Raw genomic sequence first — 27,024 nt, 5'->3', positions numbered from 1 at the left:
AGTAAAACCTAGAGACTATAGGATTGGATTAATGTTTTAACATTAACATATCCTCGGCAAAAAAGGGGATGAAGTGTTTCACCTCTAACTTGCCAGGTGCTATGGGTTGAATTGAGTTCTTGAAGAGATGTGTTCAAGTCCTAACCCCATGTACCTGTTAGAGGAACTTTTTTTTAGAAATAGGGTCTTAGCAGATATAATCAAGTTAAGACAAGGTCATTAGGTGGGGCCCTGATTCAGTATGATTGGTGACCTTATTGTGGGATTCTCACACAGAGATACAGGGCACTGAGCATTCAGCAGGAAGCACATTTATCAGTGCTAGTGCTAGCCCAGCAGATTTGTATCCAAAGGCTGAGCATTGCCTTAAATACCCTTGTTAGTTTCCTTTTCTTACTTGCCAGCCTTTTGTCTCCCATGTAAGGTAATACACATTCTGATTTAGCTTTCTATTTCTAGAGTAGCAACAATGTTACACCTGAGGGGTGGAAGGTTCTGATGGCACTATGTTATCTTTCTTTTGTTCTGAGAAAGTCCCTACCACATCCTTACAAGAAGAGAAGAGCCACAGAGGGACGATGATGTGAAGGCACACAGGGAGAACACCATGTGACGACAGAGGCAGAGACTATGGCAGTACCTCCAGAGGTCAAGGAATGGCAAGGATTGCCAGCAAACCCCAGGGGCTAAGAGAAAGGCATAGAAGGGCTTTTCCCTCGGAGCCTTAGAAGGACCTTGACTGTGAACTTCTGGCCTCCAGAATTGAGAGAATAGATGTATATTGTTTTAAGCCATCCAGTTTGTGATATTTTACTACAGCAATCCTAGAAAATGAATACAGCAGGCATCTACTTAGATGCCAAGGCACCAATGCTTTTATAAAGAGCATCTTGTTTCATTAAAAATATGCCTCATAGGCCAATATCACCCTGATTCTAAAACCAGACAAAGACACATCAAAGAAAGAAAACTTCAGACCAATATCTCTAATGAACGTAGATGCAAAAATTCTCAGTAAAATTCTGGCAAACTGAATATAAAAACATATCAAAAAGATAGTGCACCATGATCAAGTGGGGTTCATCCCAGGGATGCAAGGTTGGTTTAACATATGGTAATCAATAAATGTAATTCATCACGTCAATAGACTTAAGATAAGAATCACATGATTATTTCAATAGATGCATAAAAAAGCATTCAACAAAATACAGCACCCCTTCATGTTCAAAACACTAGAAATAACTAGGGGGTAACAGGAAGATATCTCAACATTATAAAACCTATCTATGTTAAGCCCCAGGCCAACAACATTCTAAATGGAGAAAAATGGAAAGACTTCTTTCTAAAACTGGAACAAGACAGGGATGCCCTTTTTCACCACTTCTATTTAACATAGTTCTTGAAACACTAGCCAGAACAATTAGACAGATGAAAGAAATTAAAGTGATATGTATAAGAAAAGAAGAACTCAAATTAGCTCTGTTGGCTGACTTTATGATTCTATACCTAGAAGACCCAAAAATTCCACCAGAAAACTTCTAGAACTAATAAATGAATTCAGTAAAGTATAAGGATATAAAATCAACATCCATAAATCAAAGACATTTCTGTATATCAGTGACAAATCCTCTGAAAGAGAAATGAGGAAAACTACCCCATTTACAATAGCATGAAAAATATAAAATACTTGGGAATCAATTTAACGAAAGAGGTGAAAGACCTCTACAATGAAAACTACAGAATGCTAAAGAAAGAAATTAAAGAAGACCTTAGAAGATGGAAAGATCTCCCTTGTTCTTGGAATAGGCTGAATTAATATTATTAAAATGACCATACTATCAAAAGCACTCTACAGGTTTAATGCAATTCTGATCAAAATCCCAATGACATTCCTTATAGAAATAGAAAAAGCAGTCATGAAATTCATCTGGAAAAATAAGAGACCCACAATAGCTAAAGCAATCCTTAGCAAGAAGAGTGAAGCAGGTGGCATCACTGTACCAGACCTTAAACTATACTACAGAGCAATAGTAACAAAAATGGCATTCTATTGGCATCAAAATAGACTTGTAGACTAATGGTACAGAATGGAGGACACAGAGACAAACCCACATAAATACAGTTATCTCTTATTAGACAAAGACACCAGAAACATATATTGAAGAAAGAATAGCCTCATTGACAAATGATGCTGGAAAAACTGGAAATCCATATGCAACAAAATGAAATTAAGCCCTTATCTCTCACCATACACAAAACTCAACTTAAAGTGGATCAAGGACCTAGGAATTAAATCAGAGACTCTGAGCCTAATAGAAAAAAATGTAGGCCCCAATCTCCATCATGTGGGATTAGTCCCCAACTTCCTCAATAAGACTCCTATAGCACAAGAATTAAAATCAAGAATCAATAAATGGAATGGATTCAAACTAAAAACTTCTTCTCAGCAAAAGAAATAATCTGTGAGGCAAATAGAGAGCCTACATTTTGGGAGCAAATTTTTACCCCTCACAATCAGATAGAGCACCAATCTCTAGGATATATAAAGAATTCAAAAATCTTAACACCAAAAAAACAAATAACCCAGTCAATAAATGGGCCAAGGAACTCAACAGACACTTCGAAGAAGGTGATATACAATCAATTAACAAATATATGAAAAAAAATTTTCAACGTTTCAAGCAATCAGAGAAATGCAAATCAAAACTACTCTAAGATTTCATCTCACTCCAGTCAGAATGGCAGTTATTAAGAATACAAACAACAATAAGTGTTGATAAGGGCGAGGGGAAAAGGCACACTCATACATTGCTGGTGGGACTGCAAAATTGGTGCAGTCAATATGGAAAGCAGTATGGAGAATCCTTGGAAAACTTGGAATGGAACCACCATGTGACCCAACTATCCCACTCCTCAGTTATACCCAAAGGATTTAAAAACAGAATACTACAGGGTCACAGCCACATCAATTTTTATAGCAGCAGAATTCACAATAGTTAAATTGTGGAACCAACCATTCAGTAGATGAATGGATAGGGAAACTTTGGTATATATACATCATGGAACATTACTCAGCATTAAAAGAGAATAAAATCATGGCATTTGCAGGTAAATGGATGGAGTTGGAGAATATAATGCTAAGTAAAGTAAGCCACCCCCCCCCAAAAAAAAAAACCCAAATGCTGAATGTTTTCTCTGATATAAGGATGCTGATTCATAATGGGGATGGGGAGGGAGCATGGGAGGAATACATGAAGTCTAGATAGGAGAAAGGGAAGGGAGTGGGCAAAAGGTGTAAAAAAGATGATGGAATGAGATGGACATCATTACCCTAAGTACATGTATGAAGACACAATGGTGTGACTCTACTTTGTGTACAATCAGAGACATGAAAAATTGTGCTCTATAAGTGTAATATGAATTGGATTGCATTCTGCTGTCATATATAACAAATCAGAATATATAAAAAAATTTTAAGTATTTCATAATTTATTATTAAAGGAGAAATTATATTGAGACATAATCGCCAGTTCTGACAGTAATTAGTATTTTTTATTTGCAAAGAAGCAATAATAAATCTCTAAAGAGAGCAAATACAGTATTGATTAATGTTAAATATTATTGCTTTGGGGCTGGGAATATAGCTCAGTTGGTAGAGTGTTTGCCTTGCATTCACAACGCCCTAGGTTCAGTTCCCAGCATCCCCCACCCAAAGAAAAGGAAATATTATTATTTTGGAAGATGCCATTTTTTCTATTTTGGAAAATGTGTGACTAATACCACCAGAATTTCTGTCCTCCAGTCTACAATGCGTGTCAATTCATTCGTAGCTGAGCTCTTCCATAAAAAGGGCGTTGATTTCAAAAGATAATATAATAAAAGTTTGGAGAATCATCATAATTTTCCCTGTGGCCCACAGCCCATGCATGGAGCAGCACTGTTTGGATACTGCTTGGGTGGGAAAGAATTCAGGAAATCCTCCAATCTCAGATTTAATGTTTCCTTAGGAGCAGAGACAGTCTTGCTTGATGAATCGCCCTCTTGCACAATCCTCAACTTTCTCAGCCCCACATGTTCTGCCAAGGTTTTTCATGAGAGCTCTTTAGTAGAGAGCCTGCCCCTTGCAGAACCCATAAATGACTCCACTTAGAGGTTCACTGGCTTATGTAATACAGCAAGCCTGTGAAATCCCAAACTCTTTCCCCAGGGATAGTAAGGAGTGAGACCAAGTACATATTGGAATATGTGGTTTGCTCGGAGAAGGAGAGATATAGCTGTGTCTGGACACTTCCACTGCTACTAAAGTGTATGCAAACAATCCGTCTACCCTCTGCACAACTTTCTTCCCAAGAAGACCCCTGTTAGCTCTCACCTGCACTGCTGCAAGCATCCTTGGATCCCTTTCCTAATCACAAGCTTGTTGTCCCCCAAATTTATGAGTCAATAGTAATTATATTAAGATTAATCTTAATATAATTTTTAAAATATCATTGCCATTTTTAAAAATTTCAATTTATATTTACTGGGTGTTTATTATCTATAAAATACTTTGTATAATTGAGATCACTTACGAAAATGTTTCAATATGCATTTGGTGTTTGGAATACTTTATTCCTCTGGATAGGGCAGGGGTTTAGATTTGAAAAATCAAAATTTGGGGTAAAGTAGGGATGTGAGGAAAGAGTCTTTCCTCTAGCCTGGTGGTTCTCCATCTTTAACTGGCACTAGAATCACCTGGAAGACCATTGGAGCACACTGCTCCCCAGGGTGTCTGACTCTATCGGGAGAAGGGACTTCAGAATTGGTTTATTTAGCAAGCTGAGGACAATGCTGACGTCACTGTCCAGGACCACACTTTGAGTCCCCCTCTTCTCTAAGCGTTGGTGTGTAGCACTTCATTCCCCCTTCTCTTCAGGACAGTGGAATTTCCTCTACAGTGCTTCATCCTGTGGACTCAATAGGATAATGCAGAGAAAGAGCTAGCCCAGTGCCAGCACACAGCGACTGTGACAAGTGTCAGCATCATGCAGCAGGCCAGGCAGTCAGGCAGATAATAAATACCCTTTGGTGGGATTGATGTATTGGATGTGGGTATGTGTTGGCTGTGTACAGGTGAAGCTGATGAGATTTAGAAACACCTGAGAATTCCTTGGGTTTTTCCAACTTCACACTTGAACCAAGGTAAAATCCATGGGGTGAAACACAGGCCTATTTTGCATCTTCAACTCGAACACTCGACAGCATTTAGCACTTGATAGAAATGCATGATAACAGCTTGTTCCTGTGAACCTTAGAGCTGCATTCACTCGCTCAGGGCCCCAGTGTCTATCCTAGAAAGTCCTCTATCAAGTTCGTTTTACTTCTCCTGCAAACATACATTCGGGATATTGGGAAGCTGGAAGGAAACAATCACAGAGATCATTAGATTTTACATCAGCGCTGAAAGTTAAAAATTATGTATGTGTGTTTGGAGAAATGTGTCTTTTGGGACAGTGCAGTTTGCAATGTGGTCTGCAGGCTGATGGCTGGTCCCCTAATGATTAAAATGGACAGTAAGTCTCAAGAGAGTAATGACAACTAACCATAACACCGGGTGTCCAATGTCTCATGCCATCTTCCCTTCCTCAGTGCTCCTTCCCTTTCCCAGGAAAACTAGCTGGGAAAACAAGTAGCCCAGATGCTTTAGATCTACTCAGAATACAGGCACGTTTGGGCCTTCCAAATTAGCAATATGGCATCTTTCAACCCCAGGTCAAAAGCTGTTTCTCAAGTCAGCTGGTCTGCCATGTGAGGACGTAGGGAGAAGGCTGTCACTGATAAGCCAGGAGAACTGAATTGCTGACACCTTGATTTTAGATTTCCCAACCTCCAGAAAATGTGAGAAGCATATTTAAGGTACCCAGTCTATGGTATTTTTTTTATTAATTTTTATTGTTGGTTGTTCAAAACATTACATAGTTCTTGATATATCATATTTCACACTTTGATTCAAGTGGGATATGAACTCCCATTTTTACCCCGTATACAGATTGCAGAATCACATCAGTTACACATCCATTGATTTACGTATTGCCATACTAGTGTCTGTTGTATTCTGCTGCCTTTCCTATCCTCTACTATCCCCCCTCCCCCCTCCCCTTCCCTCTTCTCTCTCTACCCCCTCTACTGTAATTCATTTCTCCCCCTTATATTTTTTTCCCTTTCCCCTCACTTTGTATGTAATTTTGTATACCCCTGAGGGTCTCCTTCCATTTCCATGCAATTTCCCTTCTCTCTCCCTTTCCCTCCCACCTCTCATCCCTGTTTAATGTAAATCTTTTCCTCATGCTCTTCCTCCCTACTCTGTTCTTAGTTACTCTCCTTATATCAAAGAAGACATTTGGCATTTGTTTTTAAGGGATTGGCTAGCTTCACTTAGCTTAATCTGCTCTAATGCCATCCATTTCCCTGCAAATTCTATGATTTTGTCATTTTTTAATGCAGAGTAATACTCCATTGTGTATAAATGCCACATTTTTTTTTTATCCATTCGTCTATTGAAGGGCATCTAGATTGGTTCCACAGTCTTGCTATTGTGAATTGTGCTGCTATGAACATGGATGTAGCAGTGTCCCTGTAGTATGCTCTTTTTAGGTCTTTAGGGAATAGACTGAGAAGGGGAATAGCTGGGTCAAATGGTGGTTCCATTCCCAGCTTTCCAAGAAATCTCCATACTGCTTTCCAAATTGGCCGTACCAATTTGCAGTCCCACCAGCAATGTACAAGTGAATCCTTTTCCCCACATCCTCGCCAGCACTTGTTGTTGTTTGACTTCTTAATGGCTGCCAATCTGACTGGAGTGAGATGGTATCTTAGGGTGGTTTTGATTTGCATTTCTCTGACTGCTAGAGATGGTGAGCATTTTTTCATGTACTTGTTGATTGATTGTATGTCCTCCTCGGAGAAATGTCTGTTCAGGTCCTTGGCCCATTTGTTGATTGGGTTATTTGTTGTCTTATTGTCTAATTTTTTGAGTTCTTTGTATATTCTGGATATTAGGGCTCTGTCTGAAATGTGAGGAATAAAGATTTGTTCCCAGGATGTAGGCTCCCTATTTACCTCTCTTATTGTTTCTTTTGCTGAGAAAAAACATTTTAGTTTGAGTAAGTCCAATTTGTTGATTCTAGTTATTAACTCTTGTGCTATGGGTGTCCTATTGAGAAATTTGGAGCCCGACCCCACAGTATGTAGATCGTAGCCAACTTTTTCTTCTATCAGACGCAGAGTCTCTGATTTGATATCAAGCTCCTTGATCCACTTTGAGTTAACTTCTGTGCATGGTGAGAGAAAGGGATTCAGTTTCATTTTGTTGCATATGGATTTCCAGTTTTCCCAGCACCATTTGTTTTTTTTTCCCTCTTAAAAACAACTTTATTGAGTTTAACTGGCATATAATATACAGAATATATTAAAAATAAAAGTTTGGCATATGTATATCCCCATAAAACTTTCACCACAATCAAGATAATGAACACACCCATCACCCTAAGTCAGATCTTGCTGCTTGTAATCCCTCCCATTATTTCACCCTGTCTCCAGACAATCCCTGATTTTTTTCTATCACTTTAGAATATTTACATTTTCTAGAATTTTATATTAATGGGATCCTAAGTATGTTTTTCTTTCAATGCCAGCACCATTTGTTGAAGATGCTATCCTTCCTCCATTGCATGCTTTTAGCCCCTTTTTCAAATATAAGATAGTTGTAATTTTGTGGATTGGTTTCTGTGTCCTCTATTCTGTACCATTGGTCCACCCGCCTGTTTTGGTACCAGTAAGTCTATGGTATTTTTATTATAGCAGTCCCAATTAAGACTTTGCTGAAACAAAACACACACACACACACACACACACACACACACCCCTACTTAAAGTTATTATGTAATAAACCATTTAAATTTTTTGTGTTGCTTTTACCAAATCAAAGTTTTTATTTTTTTCTTTTTATTTATTTTTTCAGTTGTAGTTGGACACAAAACCTTTATTTTATTTATTTTTATGTGGTGCTAGGGATGGAACCCAGCACCTTGCACATGCTAGGCAAGCACTCTACTGCTGAGCCACAACCCCAGTCCCCCAAATCAAAGTTTTTCTATAATGCAAAAATGATACTTTCTTCTTCTTGACTCCATATGTTGGCATGAGCATCATCTAACAAGTTACCTCAGGTCAGTGCCTTGACTATGCCCCTTAAAATGCAGAGACTAGGCTACTTTTTTTTTCCTTTCCTTTTCTTTCTTTCTTTCTTTTTTTTTTTAAACTAGGCTTCTTTACTGGGAATTTTCTTTCAGCAGTTCTGAGTAGCCACCTGGAAATGTACTCTTTTAAAAACAAGTTTGCTAGGAGTTTCCTAGCTTTGGGCAAACTAAGGACACTCGTGGAGAAAACTTACACAGCAGAAAGATTAAATGTCTTTACCACCACTGCCAGATATAGAGCATTACTGTTTACGCAGTTCCTGGAAATTATGTCTAAGAATATATTGATTATTAAAAAGTGAATGTGCTGGTATAGGACCAAACCCAGACCCACCCCATATGTGTGACTGTGATCTTTGCTCTTTTGCAAAGTCCCGTAGAGTTTGAGAGTTCTGCACTTTGTTCCTTCCCCCAGCTCCTCCCTCTCCTTCCCCCCACTCCCAGCATTCCCCACCTCTGCTCCTGGCTGTTTAAGGAGCACTGTGGGACCTATGCTCACCCTCAGGCTCTGGCGACCAAACATGCTTTCTCTGACTGCAGTCTTGGTAGCGGTTGTCTGCGTTTTGATTGTGTGGATCTTTAAACCTGCTGACAGAAGCCTCCAGAAGAAGGAGAGGGAGCCTGAAGCCTGGCCCTGGGTGGATGAAGACTTAAAAGACAGCACTGATCTCCACCAGGTGCAAGAAGGTAAAGACCGCAGCAGCCCCTGGCTTAGCCTTTGTGTACATGGTCAGCTTTGTGAGAGTTGGTGGCAGGGCTTATGGCCAGGAAGATGTGAAAGCCAGGTTCTCCATTGACCTCTAATGTGCAAACAAATCAGCATGTCACAGAGACAAGCCATCTCTCAGGCAATCAGCTTGTCACCTGCAGTGACCCACCTTCTTCATTCCTACTCAGTCAAAAGCTTCTGAGGGTTGGAAGTTTTCCCTGGTCTTGATCCTGTTCTGGCTGTCACAGTCTTTCTGAAGGTTCTCATCACAGTTTGGCTCTGAGCATGGGGTTTTGATCAAAACTTTAAAATTGATAAAGTGGCATCTCTCTGGGATTTCTATTTTTTTTTTTTATTGTGCCTGACCCTGTGGGTTAGAGTCAAAAGTAACCTCTGTTCTCAACAAACTGAGGGTCCAATTTAGGTAACAAGGTGATTGAAACTGGGTGGAAGTGTTATAAGGTGTTTAAGGCAGGCTTGGGGCATGATGGGAGATTGGGACAGAATAAAGCTGGCCTGGAGGATGATCAGCAAGGGGAGGGGGTGTATCAGGGAAGAGCAGCCAAGGGTACCTGAGCCCAGGAACAGAAGGCCCTGGGCAGATTCCTAGCAGCTGGGAAGGCCTGCTGACCAGGGGAGGGGCAGGTCATGGCTGGCCCTAGAAAGAGAGACAATGAAGGAGGCAGGCAAGAAAGATGGCAGGAGTCCCCAGTGGTATTTTAGAGCTGCTTTGTCTGAGATGGGTGCATAGGATGGATTCCATCAGGAAGAGGCTGTGTGATTCTGGGTGAGACTCCCACCTCCAAACAGAGGCTGCCTGGAAATGGAAATGGAAATTGTGAGTGTGTGTGTGTGTGTGTGTGTGTGTGTGTTGAGTGAGTGGGGTGTCCTGCTGGCCCTCAGTGCTGGGAGCCAGTAGCAATGCTGAACGTGCCACCCAGGAGCCAAGCCCAGGAAGCCTCTTAGGGAGACCACCTCTTATGCTCCAATGTTGAAGGACACCCCACCCAGAATGCCAACTGCACAGGTCCTCTACATACGATGGCATTACATCCTGATAAATTCATGGTAAGTTGAAAATATCGTAAGTGCAAAATGCATTTAATAACCTAAATCACCAAAAATCTTAGAGTAGCTAGCCTACCTTAAACATGCCCAGAACACTTTCTTCAGCCTATCATGGTGCAAATCATCAACACAGAGCCCATTTTATATTAAATGTTGAAGATCTCATGTAGTGTATAGAATACTGCATGGAAGTGAGAAATAATATATATGCTTTGGCATCATCATGAAGTAAAAATGTTGTTAAGATGAAGCATCGTAAGTTGATCACCGTTGGTGTCCAGGTGGGGAGCGCTTCCCATAGGAGACCTCTGTTCTGAAGCTGTGGAATGATTTATCTTGGCAAGGAGGGGTTGGGTGGTGGTGGTGGTAGAAACACAAGGAGAGGTAAGTGGAAGTGAAGTTAAAGGAAGAACAACAGGCTTTGGTAATAAACCGGGATACTGGGAGAAGATGGAGATGATGATTTGGAGGCTGGAAGAGTCAGAATGATGCAATCATAAAGGAGCAAGGGGAAGGGGATCCAGTTTAGAGAGAAAGACAGTGACTTTCGTTAGGGAGTGTTCAGTCTGAGCTCACTGTGACCTCAGATGGGGGATCCCGGTCACAGACCCTCACAGGAGAGGCGCCAGCCCTGGGTGATATTTGGAAGTTGCAGAACTAATGAACCCAAGAAATGAGCACATTGAGAGAGAAGGCTGGGGACAGAACCTTCAGATAAGAGGAATATGGTAGGGAAATGTTCTATGGAAAAGAAGATGAGTAGGCAACAAGGCTCCAGGACAAGCCTCGTGAAGCATTTTCTGTAGCCTGTCAGTGACATGCTTTACCTAGAGTAAGGAATCTTCATGAGGTAGGCATTACAATTATCCCCATATTACAGGAAAGGAAACTAACGCTCAGATAGGTAAGTCACCTTCCCAAGACAGTGGTAGAGGCAGGATCCAGGCAGTCAGGCTCCGGGATCCAGGCATCCAAGTGTTTGCCGAGCAGCCTCTCCCATGGAATTATCTAGAACACAGGAGGCAGCAGGTAGCCAGCAGGGTTAAAATTCTCTGAGAGATCAGAGGTGGTAAGCCTGGAGGGAAGGCCACTGGATTTGAAGGGTGGAGGATGGACCAGGGATCGGTGAGGCTGGGAAGGAATAAGGCCTGGGGTTGGGCCTGAAGGTGGGAGATACAGCAAAGATGTATGGCCTTCCTCTGGTTTCCACCTAGTGCTCATTTTTGCAAAATCCTCTGCCTCTCCATTCTCCATTCCCTTCCATCCCTATCCTTCTCCTATCTTTTTTACAGAGGAATGGAGATCGCAGTCTTAGTGCTAACAGTCTTCTGATAGAGAAGATAACAGTCTCATCATCAGTTAGTGCACATCCGGCCTGAATGTAGCACTCACAGATCTCTTGGTGAAAATGTTTGCTGTTCACATAAATGATGCATGAGAAGGTCGCGTGGGTGACCAATGAGAATGAGCATTTAAATCTAGGCTCTCTGCCACCCAAGTTCCTGCTCTTAGCCACAGGATGAGTGACATGGTCTAACACCAGGTTGAGAAGGCATTGGGCAGGGGGAGAGTTGGTGAAGAAAAATGATTCCATTACTGAAGAAATGATGAGATTGTTTTGATGACTATGGACAGCAAATTCAAACCATTTGAATATTAACCAAAAGATATAAAACAGTAAAATAAATATTCTATGTTGTTCTGGTGTCTGGTAAGGAAGATACGGGAACCAACCCAAACTCCTCCAGTCCTGATTCACAAAGTACTCCTGTTCCATGCTTAGAGACCAGGAATCAGCTCGTGAAAGGGATGTGGAGAGGACAGAAGGAGAGTCTGGTGTGGCCAAGCTGATAAGCTATATCACTTGACAGGTCAAGTGTGGTTCCTATTGAGACTGTCAGTTCCTGGTTTGTCTGGAGCAGAGGTCTAAGAAGGAGAAGTTGCTGTTGTTTATGCCCAAGAGAAAACCTTAGATCATCCCTGTAAAATTAACTGAAAATCTAACACACAAATTCTCTAGTTAGGCCCAGATTCATGGAAGTTCACAGAAATGAATAAAAGAAGAAAGATATGGGAAACATACCTCATCAAGACACATTCATTTTAATGCCATGGGGGATGTTTTTGCACTGAGCTTCACAGGCCATCCAAAAGCTTTGATTCTAATTAAAATTCACTGTCCCAAATTGTCCAATTTTCTAAGAAAGGCCTGTGTTGAAATTTTTACTTACTGTTAGTAACACCTGAGAATCTAAATGTCCTTACCAACTTGGAAAGTGTCATATTGTAATGATCACAACTAGCCATCACAACTGGTTTCAAACCTGCTCAAAGGATTATCAACAATTAACTTCAGTAACAGTGTAACAAGCTAACCAATGTCAGCCTCTCACGGCTGAATGTCAGCCAATCAGGGATGGATTCAGGGCCCCACATCTGTAAAGGTCTCAGACACTGTGTCTACAGAGAATGTCACCCTTGAGAGCCCTCCAAACCCTGAACACTATGCTTCCACACCAAATAGTGAGCTAGAGCTAGCCTCTGGGGGCTAGCAAGAGATAGTTGTTGAATATTCAGCATTGTGGGCTAATGGTTAAATCATCAGCAGCTTGAGGTCAGGCTGTGATTTACATCATGGATTTTGGCATGGGCTATGAATCTTTCTCTGCCACCCTAAGAGCTGACTTACCAGCACACCACTGCCAAAAATTCCATATGAGGTCAGGTTCCACTCTGCTCAGAGATGAGCTTGACCAGCATAGATCGTGAAACAATGCATACAGCTTTGTCCTTGGTGGCTTCAACCTTTGACATACCCCTTCCCCTTTCATAGTTTTGAATGGCTGATGTAAAAGGTTGGTGGACCAAGACTCCTGAAAGTCCCTAAGGTTTTAGGACAAAGGACAGGTGAATGTAGATGACATTTCTCTAATGAAAGGAAAAAGACTTGAATGAAGACACTGTCCTTGAGATCCTGTGGGGGGCCCTGTTAGCGGAGAGTTAAGATCCGCCCAGGACCCTGGGGCACCACAGAGCAAGGATGGTCTAAGAAACAAGTTCTGCCAGCTTCATTTCTGCTTGGAGGGAGGATGAATATCTTTTCTCTATTCCTCCTCGGCTGAGGCCCTTCTAACAGAGGAGAGATGAACAAGAGAAAAGCACGTGTGCTTCATTATATGAGTTTTGCATGGCACAGAGAGCTTTCATAAGATGAAGACCCTAGGAAATGGTTACACTAGTGGGGTTTGGCTTGTGTTTTTCAGTGCTAGGAATTGAACCCAGGGCCCAGCACATGCTAGAAAAGTGCTCTACCACTGAGCCACATCCCCAGAACCCAAACTTGTAGATTTTTCTGCTAGGTTTGATGAAGATTGAACAGGAGTGGGAACACAGGATAGCACAATGGGGTTGTGTCCAATGGTGACAAACAGGGAGCAGGGAGGCCTGTTTGCTGAGATCCTTCTCTGAGACCCCTCCTCTATAGAGATCAGGATGGTTTTTTCCCTAAAGGGAGAGCAGTCCTCCCATGAGGGTCTCATGACCTGCTTCAGGAAAGAGTCAAAAACTCTTTCTCAGTTTCTGTGATCTGTTTCAGGGAAGAAGGACAGGGGGAAGGTCCAAGAGCTCTTCCTATTCCTGCCAAGGTGGCATGTTTTGGGGTAGAGTGTCCCGAACTCCACCAGCTTCTGGATAGCATGACTCTATCAGAGGTCTGTCTCTCCATCTGGGTACCCCAGGCTCCCCAGTTCCACCCACCTCAGTGCTGCTGGTGAAATAACCAGTCAATACTGCAGCTACGCGGCCAGGCGACCAAGAGGCCGAGTTGGCAGCTGAGCCATGCTGGGCAGCTGGGAAAAAGGCATTCTCCTGGTAGGTGCTGAGCCCTGAGGTGTCTCCCCTACCAACACCTTGGGCATCTGTCTGTGGTGACAGGAGCTGCATCACCCCTCCCTCAGTATCAAGGCTCCTCCACACGTGACACACTTTGTCCTTGCTTTCACTATTAGAAAATAGTTTGCTCCTTTGCAAAGACTTTGAAGCAGAACTGCAAAAACCAAAGCAATTTATTTAGAGGTGCAGCCAGAAAAGTACCTCCCTAAGAACGAGGATAGAAGTGACCTAGAATTTCTTGGCTGGCTGAAACTAATTAGGGAGCAGTTTAGGGGTTCCTTGGTATAAAGCAATGATGCAGGTGAGTTGCTACTGGCATCAGCAACCAACCCCAGGTGTGGCCGCAAAGGACTCCCACTGAAAAGCAGACTGTTTGCCTTGGAGCAGGAGAGCCTTGGAGCAGGAGGGCGCTGGAGGTGAATGAGTGCCTGTGGCTCTGATGGCTCTAGGGCAGAGGCAAGGAAACAGGAGTTTAAGAGGCTGTTTCCTTTTCTCTTCAAGTCCACATTCCTAGGGGTAGTCAGGGGTTCAAGGGTGGAGAGGTGGTGCCTTTCTTCTTTGTTCTCTGCCCTACAGTTCCTCTGTCTCTGGGGAGCTCCCTGGGCTCCAGGCTGGCCTCCATGCCAATGGCTCTTTTGGCTGCTCCATTGTCCAGGCAGGATAGAGACCTTCTGCACTGTAAGAGGCTGTAGTAGGGCAGCCCCACCATGTGGGGTTCTTGGAATTGGCACAGGACATTCCTGTCTGGAGGTGATAGGCCTATTTGTTTGCCCTGGTGAGAGACAACAGCTGGCACTAAGAAGGCTCAGGCAATCACAACCACCCACTTCATTGGACCAGATCAGGAGAGCCTACTTAAATTTTAAAAGCCGCAGAAACTGCCAAGTCATGTAAATAGGCTGCCTGTAACTTATGCAAATACTGAATGCATCTTAAGAGTTGGTAACTTACCATTCAGATGCTCAGGGAGCACCTGATGCATTTGCTCCTTTATCAAAGACTAGCTGCAAAGGTTGTCAGAATTAATTGTACATGGTGTGAAGGTGTCATTGGTGGAGCAAGTCTTGATCACATCTGTGATAAAGTTCAGGGTTGTCATGAAGTTGATGTTTTCTGCATGTAGTTCAGAACTGATTGCTAGAAAGCTCTTCATTATTATTCTCCCATCACACCTACTTCCTTTTAACTAAGTGGGTACAGTCTGGCCCTGTGCCACTCCTGCTAATGTAAAAAGAAGATTCCTCACTGAAGCCAGGAGCGAACTGTGGTACCCACAGCTAACGCTGTAGTCAGGGATTCCCAGACTCTGGAAAAGGCAGTGTGAGAGCAGGAGAAGGCTAATCTCTGCTGAATTCCACCTGGAGAATGGCTGGGTCCCTCTGGGCCAGGCCTTGGACTCTCTGTCTCTCTTCCTTGTGTTCTTGTGATATAGGACAGAAAAGGCTGGATACCCAAGGAATATTCAGGAAGCAGGTTTATTGGCTGTAGGGTCTAGAAGGGTGATTGCCTAAAATTTCTCTGGACCTCAAACCTGGAAATTCTTTGAACTTTATACCCAGCAGGAGGAGGGGTTGGAAGGTTTACATGACAAGTGCTTTTTGTCCCATGTTTTTTAGATTAGTCAGCGGTTTTACAAGTTTTATCATAAAAGCAAAAGTAACATCATCAAATCTGTGGGCAAACTTAGCTTTTGCAAAATTGAGCGATTTTGTCCTCACAAAAAATAGAAAGTCGCCAATTTACTTGTGGAAATCTCCATTTCCCATCCACTCACAGAGGGTCAGCTTTTGGGCAAGTCCCTTCTCCTTCCACAGGTCTCTTTAGTCACTATTGTGAAAAAAATGTTATATTTGATTATAAAAGGTATGTTTCTTTTTTATACTGTCTAGAATTCACGGAAACTTGTAAATCTATAGATGTGGTGTATTTCATGAGTCCTGGGGAAATCATAGACACTAGCCTTTCAAATACTGCCTCTGCCATAGTCTCTTTTATCTTCTTTTGTGACTGTGAAAAATGTTTATTAGTTACCCTCATTCTGCTCTATTTTCTATTGAATTCTTCCATGTTTACCATCTTGGTCTCTACTTGCCCCATTCTAGATATTTTCTTGTCTTATGTCCCCATTCATTACTTCTTCCTTAGGTAGCTTAACCTAGTAGTAAATCTATCCCATTAAGTTCTTCATTCTATTATTTTTTCTGATCTAGAGGTTATATTCTTTCATCTTTTCTCTGTTACCTTTTTGAGATTTGTATGTTTGGTTGCTGTTCCCTCTAAACATACTAACCCTTCGTTGTTTTATCCTCTGAACCTACTGATTCCAATGTTTGGAGTCTTTAGGCATCTTACTTTATTTTTAAAAATCGATTCTGCTGTTTCTTGCTCGAGATGTTTTGTTTCTTTATGTGCCTGATTATATTTGGTGGATTGCTAGTAATTGTACATAAACTATTTACACATTGCTTTTGCTTCTGCTAGGTAATTGGTATACTGACATCCAGGACCACCTTATTCTAAATTCATGTTTAAGGGAGGACCCTTCAAAGTGATATAAGCCCCTGAGGGCTGATTTTTAAAAATAACTCTCACTTTCCTGTGGTCTTGGGGTCCCAGCATTTAAAGTCCCCACTGTGCATAGGCCTGGAATTTGATTTTGGTTGCCCTCAATCTCTGAAAAATGTAAAAATGGAAATTCCTGTGTGTAGTGATAGCAAACGCAACTGGGGAAGCACAGATTTGTGCTTATTGACTGTAGGCTTGTATTTTTCCTTTGGTTTTGGCCTGGGGATTTCTTACTATGTTGTCAACCTAATGATATTAAAAGTTCTTTTAAAAACACCTGATTCAGTGATCTGAGCATTTTCCAGTGGATAGAAGACTATTTCAAATTATCTCAAATTTCAAATTTGAAATCCTTATACTTTGTGTAGGTAAAAAGTTTCTTTTTCTTGATTTTCAATAAGTCTAGAGTTGGAAGAATAGTCAAGATCGGTCGTCAGAGTTTTGTAGATCTCTCTCTCTCTCTCTCTCTCTCTCTCTCTCTCTTCTTCCTTCCTTTCTTTTCTCTTTCCCCTCCTTCTCCTTGATATTCTTGTGTTTACATAATTTTGTAAACATTTTTGAGAACTTTATCTCCTTCCTCCTGTGGACCAAGAGAGACCATTACATTTGCTACTCTTATTGTTCTTATTTGCAGATGTAGATGAATGGCCAGAATCAGAGGAAGATGTTGAACACATCCCATTCTCCCATACCCGGTATCCTGAGAAGGAAATGGCTAAGAGGTCGCAGGAATTTTATGAGCTTCTCAATAAGAGACGGTCGGTCAGATTCATAAGTAACGAGCAAGTCCCAATGGAAGTCATTAATAATGTCATCAAAGCAGCAGGTTTGTAATTAATTGCACGCTGGGTCCTCAACAACGTCAGCTCTGTACTGGTGTGACAACAGTGGAACAGTGAATTAAGGTTAGGGTGATATATTTATAAGATCTATAATCTATAAAATCTATGCATGTGCAATATTCTAATGAAATAGTATGTACAGAAATGAACTAGTATGTACAGTAGTCTAACAAACTAGCAAAAGTTACCCATGTAAATTTACACAGTAAACCAAAGCAAGACAACCTTATCTCCAAAGTAAATTAATATCATCACAAAGGGGGAAAATGAAAGCTATAGAAAAACGGGGAGGAGTTACAAGAGAAAACCTACTATCTGAGTTTCTCCTGTTATTCCTATCTAAATTGCATTTAGGTTCATTTTAGAAATTATTGCATGCCCATTTTGAACCCATTGTCCCTCTTACAAGGAAGCAAGAATAAAACACTTCATTTCAGTTAAGGATACAAGTGCACTAGACTGTTGAGTCCTTTAATTGGCAGCAGTTACTAAATTTATCTATATATCTGTTTGTATATGTGACATAAATGATGTTAAGATAAATTTATCATAATTGAAAATAGAGAAAATTAATTAATTACTATGTTTGGAGATACAATATTCAGTGAATGAATAAAATGGGTACAAAGTTAACTGGAATTACTTGTCAGAAATGCAACCTTCCTCTTCAGTTTTTGACTTTCATTTCACAACCAGTCATGACTTCCAGCGTTGGGAGTGGTGTGTGGCAACCAAGAACCCCAGAAAGAGTCCACAGGCCCCACTCCCTCCAGAGGCAGAGCTTATTCCATTAGACTACTCACTAGGAAGGAAGAAATCACTGTGGTCTACCCCTGAGAACATCTCTAGAAATGATGGGACACCCATTAGAGGCTGACCCTCAATCCCTCCCTGGAACCTCAAAGGAAACTCAGGCCCCTTGGACAAAGGTGGGGCTCCATGAAGTTTCACCCGGGAACACCAGAACTGATCCACGCGTGGGCTGAGGGTTCCTGAAACCCACAAGAGCAGAAAGACACACTGGGTGCATCGTGAGCACACAGGGCCAGGAGTTCCCCAACTCTTGTGTATCCCCAAGATCACAAACCTTATGGGGCCACCCTCAGAGCTTTGTTCGAGGCAGTAGCCTTTTAAGGGGTATCTTGAAAACCACGTTATCATTGTCATTTTGCCATTTCCAACCACCTTCCTGACTTTTCAAGAATGACGTTTTGGAGAATTTGGCTGTCAGAGCTTCCCTCCGGACTTCCTTATGTCTGTCATGGTGCAGTCACTGAGGGCCATTTTCTCCCAGGTGATCAGAGCAGAAGGATAAGTCCCCCGGTTCCAGGGCTCCTGGCCTGGATCTCAGCGGGTGAGTCATGAGACACCTAAAGTGAAGCAGAGCAAAATGGAGCAGGCAGCGGCAGGCACTGTGTTCCCCAGACTGCCTGCCCTCATTTTGAGCAATGGTGACTACTTATGCTTCTTCTTCTTCATTAACAGTCGTGTGCTTTCCTGCAGTCTTGGTTTCTGATGTTAATTCATCCTGTGATAGGAACAGCCCCAAGCGGGGCCCACACGGAACCCTGGACCTTTGTGGTGGTGAAGGACCCAGTCATGAAGCATAAGATCCGGGAGATCATCGAAAAGGAAGAGGAAATAAACTACATGAAGAGGATGGGACACCGATGGGTCACGGACTTGAAGAAGCTGAGGTACAAAGTTGGTGCAATTAGGGATGTTTGGTTTGTCTTCTTAAAATGAAATAACTATCGCTGCATTTTTGTGGTTTGCGTTTTTTTTTTTTTTTAACTATTTTATTTTGGATTAACATGCATTGATTTTACATATTAATGTGCACAAATGTGATGTTTCAACACATCTAACACAAGCTGAGCAAATCCTGCCCTGGTTTAGTTTTTAGTGTTAAAAAGTTCAATTCTGCCTCTGGAAGGAATTATGAAAATTAATTCAGGCCTTGTTCCCACAGAGCCTCTGACTTACATCATTGCTTCTGAAAAAATACGTTGAGGAATTATTTCACTTTTTCATCTCTCTGGAACATAAGATCATGAAATAGTTTTCAAGATCTTAAATGAAGTAAATTGCATTTTACTAAAAAGATCAGGTCTTCCACATGATTTTATAAAGCAAGATTTAGTTGAGGACAATTTAATACAAGTACAAGTTCTGTCAGGTGATATGGGCCTAAGAAAGAATTGTGAGATCACAGCCTTGGGGCACAGTGGGACTTCTTGCACAGGAGTCAGAGCCAGGGTGAGGACAGGTGGGTCCCTTGGCCCTGCTCCTGTTTTATTTATTGTCCCCAAAGAACAATTTTCTTCTAAGATATTTAAACTCTATCAGAATTGATGACTTAAGAAGTTGCAATTCATTACTGTGGTCTGGAACAAGTATAAGACATTAATAATGCATTTATGAATCTTATTGTACGTTTACGGGAAGAAATGGGAAAAGTGAAAATCAAGGTGAGTTTCCACACGTAGAGAGGCGTTGAACTCCAGTCGAGCACAGTACCTACAGAATACTACACCCTCTCACTTGCCTCAACTGAGGCAGAATTAATTGCTCTCATCTAAGTACCTAATGTACCTCATATACACCTTCCATATGCTTAAATGACCGTGACTACATAGCATTTTAATTATTGGTTTACTTTTCTTCCCATTTTATGGACCAATATTTATAAATCCATGTTGTACACTAAGATACCCTTGAGAATCCAATTAAGTTATGGACTTTCTCAATCAACAAAATGTACATACAAACACAGACACACACACACATAGAAACACACACACACAGAACTCCAGGGATCCAGGGAGCCCAGGTTTAAAAACTCTCATACTACCCAACACCTTTCTGATGCATGGTAGGTAACTGAATAAATATTTGTTAAAATGAACAGCCGATAAACACATGTCCTGTTTCAGTCAACTCTGAAATCAAAGCTATTATTAATTCTTTGTGTGCAATATGAATACACTTAAGTTCCAAATCTTGCCTTCCCTGGCTTGCTGGCAAGAGACCTCCACCCCAGGCAGAAGGTGCTAATTGTCCTCCTTTTAACAGTCCTTGTGAATTGCTTTTTTTTGGGGGGGGGGCAGGGGGTACTGTGGATTGAACTCAGAGACACTTGACCACTTGAGTCACCAGCCCTATTTTGCCCTGTTTTGTATTTTATTTAGAGACAGAGTCTCACTGAGTTGCTTAGGGCCTCGATAAATTGCTGAGGCTGGCTTTGAACTCACAATCCTTCTGTCTCAGCCTCCCAAACCGCTGAGATTCCAGGCATGCGCCACCTGGCCCGGTGTGAATTGCTTTTTATTAGTTCTAATATTATGTCAAAATAAATTTGTATGAAACTGAATAAATCACAAATAAACAAAAAAGATCAGATTCCAATGCATGCTTAGGCAAAGTAAATACAAAAATACTTTCAAATGCTTGTCCTACCTCAAAATATAAGTAAACTGCTTAATCTAATATTTTTAGAATTGACATTTTCTTTCATATTTATATGCTTTTCAAATTACTTTTTAAAATGTAAACATCAGAATTTTAGATCATGAAACTATCAACACACAATGCACATTTATGCCATGGAACCCATGCGGCCCAGGGATGGGTGTTGAGTGGTATGAGAGCATTTAAACCTGGGCTCCCTGGATCCCCAGAGTGCTGTGTGTGTGTGTGTGTGTGTGTGTGTGTGCGCATATTGTTGATTGAGAACGTCTGTAACTTCATTGTCCCACGACAGTCTCTGGGCCACATTCAATCACGTAGGACAGCAGGGCTGGAGGGGCACTGTGGAGAGCAGCATCCTGGTTCCATCAGGGTGTGTTACAGAGGGACTGGAAGGTGCTAGAAGTCAAATGGGTCAGGAAAGTGGACTGGAAGTGGTTTTTCTGTACTGACATTTCCATGATTCAAAAGTCTGTTGTTTGTATTAGTAAAGGCCACTTTCTATATTTTTATTTATTTCACTCTCACTATAATCACACAAGGTGGGGGCACAGTGGTTCATCTTAGGTAGGAGGAAACTGAGCCGTGAGAGTTTCAGTCTGGCTCCAGAATTGGCCCTTCCTCTCTGTAAGGAGAAAAGAATCAATAAGTCATGCATGACTAAGTTTGTTGAAGTATTATAAAGTGGCTTTGAAAATGTAACCCATAGTCATTAATAGTGCAAGAACCATAGACCAATGCACAAGCGAGGGCTGGAGTTGCGGCTCAGGGGTAGAGCACTTGCCTAGCACTTGTGAGGCCCTGGGTTCAATCCTCAGCACCACATAAATAAGTAAAGGTATTGTGTCCATCTACAACTAAAAATATTTTTTTAAAAAAGAAAGAAAAACGCACCAATGAAGTTAGTGTGTTTTAAAACAGCAAAATGTAACTAGGCTAAAAGTGAAATGTATGGCAACCATCTCTTAAAAATCAGTCACATAAAATATCTTAAGGAAAAACTACATTGTGTTGGATTCTGTCTCTCCTTTGAATATCTGTTCTAAAAGTAAGCTTCTGCCAAAATGTATGGGACAGGGAAATGGAATCAAGAAGGATACATTCTTGAGCTGGAAAACAGAAATTTCAGCTCCACATGTATACCTCACATGAAGGGTCTCTTGCTCTCAGAAAAGGTCCCTTCCTTTTTCCTGTAACTGAGCTACAGCTCTCCCTCTGCTCACCCCATCATTTCACTTGAGCCTCTCTGTCATGGTCCCCTCTCCCCTGCCTGCTCCTGCACTGGATTCCCTCAGCTCCAGTTCCTACCCCTCCCCCAGTCCTCCTAAGCCTGGCCCTTTTGCCCACTCTCCTGCCTGGGCCATTGCCAAGGTCTCTTGTCCAGTTCCTTCTGACTTTATAGTTGGTACTTTAAAATATCACCCTTGGTGATATCACTCCCGCCCCTCAATCCATCTCCCTCTGAAAACAGATTTGAAATGCTTCCTCTATCAGCCTATGATGACACTCCATTACGCACCCAAAGGCCAGGACCCTCCAGTGTCTGTATAGAACCTACCTTTCCACCCAGGCCCCAGCACGCACCCGTCCTCCAGCCTACCAGGCTTCCGGAAATTCCCTGGCCTATATGCATTCTCCTTCCAGATTCATTCTCTTTGCTCTGCCTGGGGACGCCAGCCCTATCCCCCTTTTCCTCCTGGTCTTCAGTGCCCAGCCAGGGGCCATTCTGGGGACTTTTCCCCAATCTTCCTACTCAAAATTAATATTTCAATTTTTGAAGGATTCCCAATCCATTTGGTGTCAGCACTTATCAGCCTTCAGTTTGCTGGACATATTGGCTTCGTGCCCTCTGGCACATAGGTTATATCTTTGCTGTCTTTCAATATTTCATATACTTTGCCACACTAGGCACTTGCTTATTGAACATATTGACTTTGGACACCCACAAAAATAAGGATGAGTAGCACATGCACACACATACATGTGCACACCACAAACAGCAAAACACAAAATTTCTATTCTTTTAAAATTAAAAATAAAAAACGTGTGTGTGTGTGTGTGTGTGTGTGTGTGTGTGTGTGTGTTTCATCATGAATAAGGTAAGGTAGTAAAAAGAGGGGAAAAGTAAGAGTAAACATTCTCCTGACTCCTTCCCCTCCAGAACCAACTGGGTTAAAGAATACCTGGACACTGCCCCTGTTTTGATTCTCATTTTCAAACAAGTACATGGGTTTACTGCAAGTGGCAAGAAAAAGGTCCACTACTACAATGAGATCAGTGTCTCCATCGCGTGCGGCATCCTGCTGGCTGCGCTGCAGGTATGTTGTTCTCCCTCAGGCCCAAGGGACAGGAGAGAGAAGTGGGAGCCCAGGGGGAGCCTTATCAGAAAATTTCAGCTCGGTTTCCAACAGAGTCCTTTGGAAATTGCTTATCTAAATTTAAATTCCTAAGCAAAGCAACTCCACTGTGAGAACCAGTCCTGGCAACCTGCGTGGGTGAGCGTGATGGCTCAGCAAGCTGCAATTCTTCCTGAAAATTCACTTGTAACATCATCTCAGGGACAGAAAGATTTGTTGTTGTGTTTGCCTTCGACTGTAACAGCAGGTCGCCTAAGGGTTTTGGCGGACTTATGTGAAGAACGTCAGAGCCTGAAAGTCACAGAGACTCACTCCCTAGGTCATGTTGTAATGACTGAAAAGCCATAAGCAGGGCTCTGCCCCTGAGCTTCTCTCCTAAGAACCTGAGTTGTATTAGGAAGAGGGCCCCAAGCTTATAAAAACTCCCACTCGCAAACAGCAAAAGCAATGCAGACATGAAATGGAGCCAAACTGAGCTGTGCCTTTCAAACAACACCATTCTTCCCCTCCATGAATATTTTCTAAGCCCCTTCCAGGTAACATCCCTGGGGGTCATGGGAGTAGATGTCTCATGCACCATACAATTTGGGAGGATAGGGGTTCGGGTATGGATGGGGAGAGATGGCAAACACATAAAAGTAATAAAGCACAAGGTTGGAAGAGTGAGTGATCCTACTTTTAAGAAACAATTGATTTAAAAAATATGACCTTCATTATTTCAAAGAACAGTTTAGATGCCAAGTAGCACAACATAGTCACATTGCACCAGAGAGAAATGTGCTTTTCGGTTACTTGAACAATTGTCCTGAAGGAGCCAGCATTTGCTTTCTTTCCTTAATCTGCAGCCAGATTAATAAGAGAGTCTCTGTGCAGCATCAGACCACAGGGCACCACCCAATGCTTTAGGGTCTTGGAGGAAGGAGCTCAGTTCACCAAATGCTGTATGCCCCAGAAGGAGGCAGCTCAGCTGTGGTCTCTTTAGGATTGGTTTTGCTGCCCTCTAGCTTTCCATAGGAGTAATTTTGCAGGTAGGTCATGATGGGTGAGAGAGACCGGAAAATCTTGCAGCCCCATCTCAAGTACAGAGATGGGAGGAATGAGCTCACCAGTTCTGCTGCGCAGAGGTAGTTGCAGACTCTCTTCCTGGCACAGTTTACAGGTGGCAACCTGCTTGGAAAGCATGGGAGGTAGAGGGACCACTGGGGAAGAGTCTGGAAGGTGCCCTTTGTTTTTATTTAGATGTTTATTTTCTGGAGGCTTAACGAGAGACTGTTGGGATATTTCCTCTACTCTCAATATCTCTTCTGGCCACCGGGTCCTCTATTATTGGACATAAGCATTTTCTTTCTTTCTTTCTTTTTCAGTACTGGGGATTGAACCCAGGGGTGCTTTACCACTGAGCTACATCCCTAGCCCTTTTTAAATTTCTAATCAGGGCTTCAGACCAGGTTGCCTAGATCCTCACTAATTATCTGATGCTGGCTTTGAACTTGTGATCCTCCAGCCTCAGCCTCTTGAGTTGCTGGGCATAAGCATTTTTATTAGGAACGCATCCCTGCTTTTATTGTTGGTTCTGTAATCATGGGAAATCCCTGTACCTGTTGCTGAGAATGAAATGTGTAAAATCTTTATTAATACATCGAATACCAAGACCTAGCAATTTTAAAGTAGTGAATATAATGATGTATAATTAATACATCGAATACCAAGTCTGCAATTTTAAAGTAGTGAATATAATGATGCTTTAAGGTATCTGTAACAATTGCAAAGTAGATTGAAAATATCTGTGAAATGTTTTGATGACAAGTCATAGATACTGTTAACACTACTATATTAACACTACTTTGTTGTTTATGTATACAGTTGAAGACATTGCTAAATTTCAGTTAAAGGTTAGGGACTATAAAGTTGTATTTTTTCTTTTCCAAGTGCAGGGATATGTTGAATTCAATCCTTGGTTCCTTGGGAGATTGAGATTCCAAGTTAAATGAACAAACAAAAGAACTAAAAAAAAAAAAAAAAAGAAAAAAATCTCTTTACCTGTGATAAGACCAAAGTACTCACATCAAGAGAGACTGGAAGATAAAATTTATTAAAATAAATCATTTTTATATTTCAAAGAATTATTTCCTATGTACTATATATTCACAAATTTCTACTGCTAAAGATGTACAAACTTCAGTATAAAGTAACTTTTATGTTTCTTGAAACGTAACTGAAACATAAAATGATACCAAATGATATCCTCAATGAAAAGTTTATTTATTCGAAAGTCAAGTACTATGCTAAGATATGATAGGAAGAGAAATACCATAAGAAGGTAGAGACAATCTAAGCTCATGACTAAGGAGGAAATCAACAGTTTGTTCAATGCATGTTTTTGAGAACAGTCCCCAGGTAAAATAAACTTATGAATCAATGTTTATGATGATGAAGTGAGGGGACCTTTAGAGGAAACCATATTAAATCACTCCAGATCCATACACATCCATGAGGTCAAATGTCAACATTACAGATAGATATAACAGGCTATAGTCAGATAACTGGAATTCAGGAAAGAATATAGTAGAAAAATTACAGTAGAATTGTGGCTAGCACATTGCTCTGAGGGACTGCTGTTATTTTGGGGGTCATGCACCAGGATTCAGACTGACCTCTATCTAGAAAGAACTCCTGGTTGTTTTTGTTATTACTTTGGTATAACTAAGTCCTCCAAATTTCTTTCTACCATTAATATTTATTGAGCACCATTGAAAATAAAATCAACATTTTTCTTCTTCCCACGGCTTGGTTAGAAGCAGCAGGAGGGGAGGTGGAGGACTGGAAATGAGATTCGCCACACCTGAGCGGGCGGCCTCTGCTGTCCGAATTCAGGGAGTCAATGGGACCCACAGGTGTAATAGGGATGAGAATGTCCCCAAGCCGGAAGCAGAGCCGTGATTTTGCCTTTGACATTAAAATGCACCTTTTCCTCTCCTGTTTTAGAATGCAGGGCTGGTGACAGTCACTACCACTCCCCTCAACTGTGGCCCTCCTCTGAGGATGCTCCTGGGCCGCCCCCCACATGAGAAGCTGCTGATGCTGCTCCCTGTGGGTTACCCCAGCAAAGAGGCCACGGTGCCTGATCTCAAACGGAAAGCGCTGGACCAGATCATGGTGACAGTGTAGGCCAGAGCCTGTCAGGGAGATTCTCAGACATCCCCTGCTCCTCTCAGTTCTCCTGGCTGCCCTTTCTCCTGGGATCAAGTCTCTGCACTACAGGTCACAGGGATAGCCGCTATATGTGTGAAGACACCTGTCCATATCCTCCTGCCCCTTGAGTCCAGTAAGTTGTTTCAGATGTGCTGTGTGATCTGGGGAACATGTGAGCAAGATATCAACAAGCATTCACACTTCTGTTTTTCACCCACTTTGGAAATGCATTTGTATTTTACTAAGAAGATTCCCCAGTATTTAGGTTTTTAAAACTATTCTAGAAAATCACTGGTGATTTTTTTCTTCAACTTAAAAATTTTTTACATGGAGAAGAGTCATCAGAAAATATAATGTAGTCCCAAGAATTCAGTTATATTGATGATTCTAGAATTTACACTAATCAAATAGCTTTCTGCCCTCTGATTTCGGGCATCTTGAGAAAAGTGCTTTGGATTTGCACTCTTTCACTGAACTTCATAGATACTCTGCCAGTGTTGAATAAGTAACCATTAAAACAACTAAAATGTCACTCACAGAACAGGAGAGGGCAGGACTGCATGACGTGAATCTGACTGGCAATCATTCAAGCAGATCAACAATGAGGAGCACTGTCCCTAGGTGGGTTGGAGCTGCCTCCCCCCAGCTCATGGAAGCTGATGAATATCCAGGAATTGGCCAGCCAGTTATGAAAC

General features: G+C 41.8%; 1 protein-coding gene across 1 annotated transcript; it reads left to right on the top strand.

Annotated features, from left to right (window-relative positions):
• The first annotated feature begins 8,758 nt into the window (after positions 1 to 8,758).
• Iyd (iodotyrosine deiodinase) lies at positions 8,759 to 26,305 on the top strand. Its single transcript, XM_076859644.2, has 5 exons — positions 8,759 to 8,924; positions 17,105 to 17,296; positions 18,850 to 19,009; positions 22,942 to 23,098; positions 26,123 to 26,305. The coding sequence occupies exons 1-5, from the start codon at positions 8,759 to 8,761 to the stop codon at positions 26,303 to 26,305; spliced, it is 858 nt and encodes a 285-aa protein (XP_076715759.2).
• The last annotated feature ends 719 nt before the right edge of the window (positions 26,306 to 27,024 follow it).

Source organism: Callospermophilus lateralis, chromosome 6, assembly GCF_048772815.1.
Source record: "Callospermophilus lateralis isolate mCalLat2 chromosome 6, mCalLat2.hap1, whole genome shotgun sequence".
NCBI lineage: Eukaryota > Metazoa > Chordata > Mammalia > Rodentia > Sciuridae > Callospermophilus > Callospermophilus lateralis.
Note: the sequence above shows the minus strand (reverse complement) of the source record. Positions and strands in the feature narration are given on the sequence as shown.

Coding starts and splice junctions, on each gene's coding strand:
- Iyd (XM_076859644.2), top strand. CDS start 8,759: ATGCTTTCTCTGACTGCAGTCTTGGTAGCGGTTGTCTGCGTTTTGATT. Junction 19,010..22,941: donor ACGGACTTGAAGAAGCTGAG/GTACAAAGTTGG, acceptor CTTCCCCTCCAG/AACCAACTGGGTTAAAGAAT. Junction 23,099..26,122: donor TCCTGCTGGCTGCGCTGCAG/GTATGTTGTTCT, acceptor CTCCTGTTTTAG/AATGCAGGGCTGGTGACAGT.